Source organism: Mytilus edulis, chromosome 5, assembly GCF_963676685.1.
Source record: "Mytilus edulis chromosome 5, xbMytEdul2.2, whole genome shotgun sequence".
NCBI classification, from domain to species: domain Eukaryota; kingdom Metazoa; phylum Mollusca; class Bivalvia; order Mytilida; family Mytilidae; genus Mytilus; species Mytilus edulis.
The window spans coordinates 32,371,910-32,382,595 of NC_092348.1; the positions used below are offsets into that span (position 1 = coordinate 32,371,910).

Genomic DNA, 10,686 nt, shown 5'->3' on the forward strand with positions numbered 1-10,686 from the left:
AGACGACAACAATAATTTGTCGTGCAATCACAGCCAACAGAGATTAATACAGATTTTGAAAATTAAATAAAATAATGGTTCTTTATATTTCACTAGTTAGATGGATACTGTGATGATGGAGATAAAGACAACACTATTGAAACTGAATTCAGCAATTTGACGTATATGACGAAGAGCCATACTGCAATATTGAAAGAACGTTTAGGCCAGCAAATATAAATATTCTTTAAAGTAATTTATTTTAAAGCAACACAATTCATATATCATGCATTATGAATATATATATTTCGCAAATATTCTAGTCTAAAGATGGTAACGATCTTTCACAGCCGGGGATCATTGACCACAATCACAGGTTAAATATTTCTAATTATTCTGACCTGAGCGTCACTGATGAGTCTTATGTAGACAAAACGCGCGTCTAGCGTATTAAAATTTAATACTGGTACCTTTAATAATTACTGAGGCATGCCACAGGTATTTGTCTAACGGAAGGGTTCGTGACTTCTACAGTATATCATTAACTTTTATATCAATTGTTGGGTTACAAGAACGGATATAGTTACGATAGTGTTATCAGGACATTAATGATGGCATAATTTGGCTTAAATATTGATTAACTATTATGGTCTTTGCATCCTAAATAAACACATTTATTTTAAAACCAGTTGTTTGCATGATACTGGTTTGTTCTTCTCAGATATTTTATGTTGGTGTGATACTAAACCACTAACGGGAGGGATTGTGCTTGATATTTATATGATGACGACATAATCTTTTAATCAGTTTTATTGAGTTGCAAAAGGTGTAACAGAAAACAATCTGAAAAATTTTCAAATATTTCGGTATGCACAACTAAGCCTTAAACTCATCATTGTTTACCACATACTTTGATATTATTTTATATACTAAGGAAAATTTGGTTCAGAAGAGTTACAATTCAAAAACAAATAATGGGTAAACCTATCAATAAACCAATTCAAACAAAGAGAAACTAATCGTCAAACTTAACATACCAGTCGGAAACCAGGTTGAAATAGAACAAAAGAATCGAAGCTCTCTATTAGAGAAGGCGATAAATGTTTACTGTATTGTTTACTATAGTGACAAATTTTTAAAAAGTTATTAGAAACAAACAAAACTGCAATTTTCTTCTCAATTACGAGGTGTTTTATTTTCATAAGTTTTCAATTTATCTAGTACATAGTTAAGCAGAACAATTAGATATCAAGTCGACGACATGGGTATCTTTCAAGTTGGATGACAAAAATGCATAACCTCCGATTTTTTTGAAAAAATTACCACGGACGGAAAAGATATCAATCTATTTGTTCAGTAATTTTCGTGTCTGCCCTTCCATTATGTGACTGAAGAAAAAATTCCAAAAAATAGGTAACAATTGTATCGAAAAGAGAAAATCGAGTGCACCTTTTTATGTTAGGGCGTGTTTGAGTTGAGTATTTAGTCTTGATATCGTTCAAAGTAAGAATATTTCATACATCGTCTCGCTTCAGATTCTATCATTTTTATATATTAAAGCTACAGGTTGACTTTATAACACAAAAAAATAACAGTACTAAAAGATGAAATATATGGGTCAAGTGAAATACCTATCTAATGAGTCACAAAAACAGGGAAGGTGTGTTCGAATAGCCATTTTTTTTACTGAAAGTACTTGACGACAGACTTACTAGTTGGATGATGAAAATGCATATCTTCGAAAAATTCTAATTTTTTGTGTGTGATAACTAGGGTTTATAGTCTTCAACCACTAAAAAAATCTAGTCTGCCCTTCCACGAAATATTTAATTAGATTTTTTTTAAATGTTTTTGATTTTTCGAAAATTCCACCTAACAACCGATTAGACAATAGTTTTAAGTTGAATCAATGCATACAAGATCATTAACTGATGCTCATTAGCTAGTTGATACATTTGTCTTTTAAAATATAACTGACATATAAGGATCGTATTGGTGCAATGTGGATAAATTTATCGGTTTCCAAGAGCAAAATTGGTAGCGCGTCATCGCTACAATGGCTTCCATTTTTACGATTGTGAAAAAGAACTGGCGTAATGGGGAGATAATTTTTACGAAGTAGGATCCTGACTGATACCAATATCAAAAAGTATAAACACTTCCGGAGAACAACGTAATTGAGAAGTGGCATTGATACTATTCCGTCTCAACGAGACCATGGACTAGAAACGACAAATTCAATTGAAACTTTGAATGCAGATATACTAGAAACTATTACAATACTTGACAATACTAAATATACAAATAAAAACCCATAAAACATTTTATATCGAAACTTCAAATGTATTGTTCCCAAAACAAGAAAATTCATCAACACTTGTTATGAAATTATCAATAACATAGCTATCTAAATCAGACTTAATTAAACTTTTAACAAATTTTGACAACTATATGAGAAACTGGTCTTTCTGGTTGTTTCACATCTACTGAAATGAGACTCTTGCAAATCGTTTTGTGACAATTAGCTCTAATATGCCTAACTAGAAAACAATTAAGCCTTTGTAATTTTGCTTTATAAAATTTCAGATCGATGTCCAAAATCAGTCACCCATTCTCTTGACATGAGTTTAAAACTTTTCATTTGAAATTTATGGAAAAGCTATCCTCTCCCTATTATTAACACGTTGCATTGATATTCATAACATCGTAACTCTGCAATTGAGAAGAAGTAAGAAAACGCAAAAACGTTTGTGTTTCTCCTCTTAACATTAAAATCAACTACTTCCAGCTATTCCAAAAAACTTACTGCATAAAACTTAATTCAAACAGTCTTGAACATCAACACTTACATCATCAAAAATGTACATGGTTTCAGTTCAAACCTTATCATTTTGAAAATAAAAATTGAAAAAAAAAAAATCAAACAAAACTATTCTACCACAAAAGCGAGGGAACAGGTGTGTCCTGGTCACTGCAACATTTGTAACATGACGCGGTCAATGACGACACATCCCGAGACGTATAGTATCCAGTATTTCGTCACTTTTCGATCGTCGGAATAAATAAAGGCAACAGTAGTATACCGCTGTTCTAAACTCATAAATCCATGGACAAAAAACAAAATCGGGGTAACAAACTAAAACCGAGGGAAACGCATTAAATATAAGAGGAGAACAACGACATAACACTAAAATGTAACACACATAGACAAAATCCCACGAGAATAACAAATATAACATATATATATATAACATCAAAACCAAATACATGAAAACTTAATATACGATTTTGTCTAATCCTAGACATATATCCTAAAAAAAAATATTATTCCATTTACAAATGGAAAACAGTCAAATTATATAAAATAGGAATAGTATTTCAAAAGTTTAGTTCAAAAACGAAATGTAATTAAATAGAAAAATTTCGCAAACTAAATGACAAAGAAACGTTTTGCAAGTCAAATGGAATCCAATAGAATTGCAATTTAAAAGCTAATGTCAAAATGTAAATGTACCTATACATTTCGAGTTGTATTTTAGAATTAAGATAATCTTATCAAAATATGCAGAAAATAACTTGAGCGGAATCAAAGTCATGAAGGGATTCCTAAGAGCTGCAGTCTAATTGAGCCTGATTTTAAATTAACATGTATAAAAGAACGAAAATAAAACAATGCAGGATGGATCTTTGCCCTATCAGAGCAACTGATAGTGAAAAATTAATGTAAACTTTTCATTTCTACAGACGCATTTTAAAATATGGTTTTGAAGAAATATAACGTTACATGAAATCCTAATACATTTTATAGTTAAATTAATAAACTACTTAATATTTCAGTATATCTAGATCAAAGTAAACGTAAAACACACTTTAACTTCAGAAAATACTAATTTTGAACTTGACTTGGAGACTATCCAATCATATCCAGTACACAGGTTTATCTAGAAAGCACACCAAAAATAAATTTCAGTATCTTTCCGTTGAATCAAAACAGAATGTTTTAGCATCTTTATTAGATACACTATTAGTAAAATATGTTAATATAAGTCATACAGGAATTCACTTATTGCTTTACAAATTGTGCAAAAAAGTTAGTTTTACCAATAAATTAGTAAAAATAAGTTGCCTGTTCTTAATTCATGAGGATTTCAAAAAAAATATTTAACAAAATAGTTATGTCTAATGATATCATAATAATGTACAGAGAGTGGATCAAAATACAAGTCATATTGGTAAAATTTACTGAAATATGTGGTATTAATTATATATGGTTACAGTAGAAATAACCAAACAAATTAATAAAACTGTTGTTTATTGTAAGAGTATATCTAACTAGTCATGTTAGTAAAAATAGTTCTACTCAAATCAGTAATATGACTACCCCTTGATAATTACAGATTATCGTTGATCTCAACGAGATAGATTTTCTCGCTTGAGCCGGTACGGCGAAAGTGAGAAAAGCAATCGAGTTTAGAATCGAGTTTAGAATTTCCACAATTTTGCCAAAGATGACCCATTCAAGTTATCATCTTTGGCAATTACAATCTGTTTATCGCTATTTCACCTTTCACGACGTTGTTAATGTCATTGGCAACGGGAACGTGCGTATTTAGTTTAAAGCAAAAATTTTCATATCACTATACTGTGCTGAAATATCTCTTACCATTTATAGACAGAAGTATGAATTATTTCAATCATTCTCCTTTTAACAGTAAAGCCAAAAATTTCTTAGTGTTTGGGTGAACAGTTTAATTTACTATTTTGAATAGTTACCTTTACTAATTATTTTTCTCAGTGTATGGTTAAAATAAAATTTTATCCTAAAAATAGAAACTCGTTACCCATTAGATATACCTCAAATAGCCCTTATTATATTTTGTTCCCGAAATCTTTTATAAACTTACTATCTGAATATTAAGTTATATTCAGAGAAAAACTTCTCGGTATTTGAGAAATACTGTTTATAATTGATCCTTCACTGCGAGATTAATATTTTCAAAGGGCTTTGAAAAGACGAAATAATTACATTTGATAAGCTCAAAAGGCCTATTAAGAATGATTCCGATAAAAAAAAAATAGACGTGTTAGACATCATTCAATAGAAAATTCAATGTTTTAATGGATAAAGAATTCAGTTGGATAGACAACTGCAAATTAACAATTTGTCGCAGCTTTATTAATATCAAAGACTACCATTAAATTGTATATTGGAAGATACCTTCATTCAATTTGAATGCTTATTGTATTTCAATACCATTCGAATAAAAGTATTTCATGTGTTCATTAAAATAAAACATTTTGTTTTAATGTGTATAACAGGTGTGATTTATCTTTAAAATATCGACAGGACACGTGCTTCATCCCTGGATATATAAAGGAACACGTTAGAGTTTTTGATTCAGGATTATAAGTGAAACCCAATCTGCGGTGAGTAAAATACAATAGTAAAAATACGATTATGCTGTATGTTATATAAATATGTATAAAATATAAACTATGAAATTAATTTATTTAAATAATGGCAATTACTGGTAAATGAAGATGTTAACAATACACTATTTTTAAGGTGTACCTTTTGTATATCATCCCGAAAACACTTGCCAATATGTATTTGCGTTGAATCATAGTCATGATTCTGTCCAACATAATATTTTAGACATCAAAGCTAGGCAAAATGTCTATGCAAAGAAATAGTCATCATCTTATTTTATCTATGCACTTTTCTTTATATTCCAAAGAGTAAACGCTCAAAGCAGAATTCGAAAACAGGAACAATAATATCTAAAAGACTAGATCGTATCAACAACTGCATATTTGATATATATTTACAAAAAGAAGAACCTTGAATAGTTCTCAACTTCCGTATCATGATATAATATATTTGTTTCAACAAAAATTTCAGATCCCTCTAGCACTGTTTTCATATTTTGTTTTAAAATACTTTTGGGCTTCCAAAGCAGTAAAGAACTTAGTCATATATATATTAGGGGCTAGGAATTATGTTTCCGCACTTTTTAAAAGAATTGACTAGACTTTTTAACACATCTTTTTTTAACACAATGCCCTATTAACCGTTTATATATTTCAGTTTTAATGTTAACATTTTTTTCCCGGATTTACCATAGCAAAATATTAATTTAATTATGTCTTCATGTATACAAGGGAGAGCCTGGCTGAAAATAGTCTGTGCTTATTTGGTTTGATAGTATATTTCTTTGAATGGTTATAAGTATCGTTAAAATTAATGTGTTCACTTTTCCTTTTCTATATGCAATGAATCATTAATTCTAATAATTATCATTTAGATGAAGATGATTTCCACATTATTTGTAATAGTTTGCTGTGTTTTGGTTGTGAAATCTGAAGGTAAGGTTCAGCTTCATTTATATATATATATATATATATATATATACAGCTATATCACGCATGTCATAATTGTAATTCTAAATACCTTTTTCCAAATTTGAGAGATTGCTTTAAATACAGCATAAACATCTGTCTTTTGTTGCAGACATTATCCCGACATACGTTCATATTTACACTTTATACATTCGTTCGGGCAGACTCCAATCTTGAATGACTACGTTTGAGAATTTCCCTACCGAAGGTCGGTGTTTATTTCCGGGCACTCTGGCTTTCTCCACCATTAAAAACTAACCGTCGCAAATATCACAATATTGCTAAAAGTAGCCCAAACCAATCAATCATTTCGTATGTCCCAAACACTTTTCTGGATTCAAATCAATTAAGAACGCTCAAACCAAAACATATAAGGCTAACTAATGATGTAGAAATACGTAGAAACGTTAGGAGATAAATGAACAAAAGGTACATAAAATTAATAGCCTAATTCAGTGAACATCAACCTGGTTTGAGGGATTGAGCCACAGGAACAAGGCTTGATAAAACAATTTTTGATACTTCGGTTCATTCATTATAAAATGGGACTACATTGCATTAATGACTATCGACGCCATTTACTCGGTAAACATTTGACCAATTATAATGCATTTATATTCTAAATGGCACAAACTTCGTTATCTATAAGACGAAAAGACATTTTATACATTCTAATAAAAGCTGGACATGTTTGTCGAAACTATCTCGTTTCTTTCCATTGAATTGGTTTGAGAAGAATGAAAACAAATATAACCTCATAATTGTGTTCAAAGATTTTTCAAAATGCATCAATCTCAAACTTGAGATCATAAAATCATTTTTTACAAAATACTTAGTTCATTTTAACCATTTTGAATATCAATTTATTAGCAAAAGCTCCGAGATGTGTACCAGGATGTAGACCACCATGTAGACCAGGGTGGAAAGAATACAAGGATAACTGTTATTTCTTTTCTACTGACCAAAAATCCTGGCACGATGCGGAGGTACGTGTCAATTTACATTATTTTATAAATTTTAAACACAATAAAATCAAATGGCTAGAACTAAAATTGAGAATGGAAATGGGGAACTGCATGATTTAAAATATACAAATACTTTAGAGGAAAGTTTTTCACATTTTGTTACAGTTTTGGGGTAATTTTAATCAATATAAGTTGTTAATTTCTATTTCTCAACTCGAGGCAGTTAAATTGAATATTTAAAAAGCGCGAGGCTTGCCAAGCTTTTTAAATAATCAAAATTGAGCTGTTGAGAGTGGCGAAATATCGTAATATACGAGTTGAAGTTGTGGAATCTGTTTCTTTAATGATTTTTATCCTTCCTTTTTAAAGATTTGTACTTTTTATGTGACGTATTTAGGCATGATCACCTTTTTCATGACGTCACAATAGGACATTTGACAGGATCATCATATGAGTGAGAGGTTTAGCGCTATAAAACCAGGTTCAATTCACCATTTTCTACATTTGAAAATGCCTGTATCAAGTCAGGAATATGAAAGTTGTTGTCCATTCGTTTAACATGTTTTGTCATTGGATTTTGCCATTTGATTAGGGACTTTACGATTGAATTTTCCTCGGAGTTCATTTTTTTTGTTATTTTACTTTTTAGAAGTAACAAAGAAAATTAGACGTCATAACTAAATTTCGACCAATCATTTGCCGAGAACAGATATTTCACAATTGAGGAGAAATATTTTCTCGCACCGTTCACGAAATGTAAAAAAAGCACAAAATTTGAGGAATAAAATTATAGAAACATTCTGAGAGGCATTGCTGTAAAATGTGTTTAAAAGTTTGAAGCATGAAGTCGGTTATTCGTTATTACTTCTGACGGAAAATCGACACAACACTCTTTTTATGTTTGAAGGTAGAGTGTCGAAACATGGGAGGTTACCTTACACAAGTCACTGATTTTGCGGAAAATTCCTGGATTGTGACTATGATCACAAGTGAAAGTTAGTATAAGAGAGGCAAACAGTACCAAATGAACGTTCAAACTGATAAGTCAAAAATAAAGTAACAATGCCTTGCCAAAAAAAGAAAAATGACCAAAGACAAATATCATTTAAAACATTTTACTTATCACGACTTAGAAAAACTAAGGACTGCAATACGAAGCAACAAAAATACCAGGGTGATCTCATGTGCTCCGGAATGCTAAGCAGATGCTGCTCTACAAATAGGTTGTATATTGTTTTGATGCTAAACCATCTCAAAGAATTTAGTGTTACAAGTTATAATAAAAATAAGGGTCTAAAAGTCACCTGGTCTCACATTGGTCTTGGCATGATGTAAAATATCGCAACCACGTTTAGTTGGAAAAGTGACGTTAAATCCGATAGTTCGAGCAGTGACAGTGTCACGTTTTATGCACATAAAGAACCAGTTTGACAGCTGCAATTCTATAACTAATGTAAAGAAAAATATATAACTCTATCCAAGGACTATTCAACATTTTTATTTTTCCATCTGTATATCCTATCGACTTCAAACTTTGTCAAACCTACGTTTTTCGTTTGGTTTTTTTTTTAAATAGTTTTTGTCCTGAATATATATGAAATTTATATTACATCATAATATAATAAATAAATAATAAATATATAATTTAATAGGTTTTATGATTGGTTTTTTTAATTGTTATAATTGATATACTTTCAATTATTTAAACTTTCACTACCTTCGTATAATTTTATGAAAAAACAAACAATTCTTAGTACATAATTGTCTTGCAATTTCATCATTTACAGACGTAACTCAGCAGAATTACTGGATGGGTGGCAATGATTTGAAGGAGGAGGGCGATTGGAGATGGATGAATGATTTGTCTAAAGTAAATTTTACCAGTTGGAGCTTGGGTGAACCTAATAATTACGGAACAGGAGAGGACTGTGCACATTTTCGACTGACAAAAAACTACCAATGGAATGACATGCCGTGTACCAGTGAAGATGGGTATATTTGTGAGAGCCCTTATGTCTGAATGGTTTGTTAAAATTAAGATATTGTCCTTTGATATTTGGTGGAAAGTTGTCACATCGGCAATCATTCCACATCTTCTTGATTCTATATTCAGAGTAATATTTAAATTTAACATGTTTTTTTAAGAGCATTTATCGGAAGGCGGTTTGTTTTACATTAAAACTACTTTTATGGCAATTGTCTGTACAAACATATGTAAATAATTACATTAGATGTATGTTTCATTATAATACGTTATTCTGATTGGCCAACTGCACATCTCGTGCTATTCCTGAAACAATTGTATTAGACAATAACATTTATCATTCATGATGACACGAGGTCCCACAATAAAGTGCACAGGTAAATTAAATGAAAACTTGAAAAAAATCGTGTTTTCATGATTCTAGCTAAAAAAATGTAATTATAAGTATTGAATGCTTCTTTTTGTAACTTTATAGGGTTGTAAAAGCGTTGACCGTGCGCACATTTTTAGTATGAAGCGCTTCCGCGCTTCATACAAAATGTACTTCGGTCAACGCTTTTACACCCCAATAAATTTACAAAAAGCAGCATTCAATTCTTAACTATAAATTCGATAAACTGACGATTAAGTGAGAGGTTTAACTAACTATAACTACCATTTTTTACATAAAAAAAAATACCTGTACCACATCAGGAATATGACAGTTGTTATACATTCGTTTGAATTGTTTAAGCTTATAATTAAATATTCATTTGATTTAATTTAGCCATTTGATTAGGGACATATTCCGTTTAGAATTTTCTTCGGAGTTATTATTGGTATTATTCTTATTTTACTTTTTCAATGAGAGAATATATATTGGATTACATTATAGTAAATCGTGAAGATGCTCACATTTTCAGAGCTTAGAATGAACACCTTGTTTAACTTGATAGTTTTTTTTGTCGTTTGATCAAGCTTTGTTTTTATTTTGACAAGAGGTAATGTACCAATTGTTCATTATATTGTAGCATCCGAAGTACCTTCCTCTGAAGAACAGTACTACAACATGATGCCTGTCGCAATTGAATGAAATAAAGTTTGATTCATATTTTAATTCTATTTTATTAATGAATGTGTATGCTTTATGCAATCCCATCACATAGTTGATGGGTTGTGTGATAAGTTTCCGAAGAATACATTTGGCCATTAATTTTTCGGTTTTCGAGTTCTAAAAGGAATTTGTTTCCGGTATGCTCCACCATAGATATAGGAAGATGTGGTATGAATGCCAATGAGACAACTCTCCATCCAAATAACAATTTATAAAAGTAAACCATTATAGGGCAATGTACGGCCTTCAACACGGAGCCTTGGCAC

General features: G+C 30.7%; 1 protein-coding gene across 2 annotated transcripts; it reads left to right on the forward strand.

Annotated features, from left to right (window-relative positions):
* Positions 1-5,343: 5,343 nt before the first annotated feature.
* Positions 5,344-10,423, forward strand: LOC139523462 (perlucin-like protein). Of its 2 annotated transcripts, none has more exons than XM_071317521.1 (6): positions 5,344-5,406; positions 6,285-6,345; positions 7,249-7,364; positions 8,251-8,338; positions 9,131-9,357; positions 10,338-10,423. In XM_071317521.1, the coding sequence occupies exons 2-6, from the start codon at positions 6,285-6,287 to the stop codon at positions 10,377-10,379; spliced, it is 534 nt and encodes a 177-aa protein (XP_071173622.1). In that variant the 5' UTR covers positions 5,344-5,406; the 3' UTR covers positions 10,380-10,423. The 2 variants fall into 2 exon arrangements, with proteins under 2 accessions (XP_071173622.1, XP_071173623.1); XM_071317522.1 differs by having other exon boundaries at positions 5,345-5,406; positions 9,131-9,366.
* The last annotated feature ends 263 nt before the right edge of the window (positions 10,424-10,686 follow it).

Coding starts and splice junctions, on each gene's coding strand:
- LOC139523462 (XM_071317521.1), top strand. CDS start 6,285: ATGAAGATGATTTCCACATTATTTGTAATAGTTTGCTGTGTTTTGGTT. Junction 7,365..8,250: donor AATCCTGGCACGATGCGGAG/GTACGTGTCAAT, acceptor TTATGTTTGAAG/GTAGAGTGTCGAAACATGGG. Junction 9,358..10,337: donor ATATTTGTGAGAGCCCTTAT/GTCTGAATGGTT, acceptor ATTATATTGTAG/CATCCGAAGTACCTTCCTCT.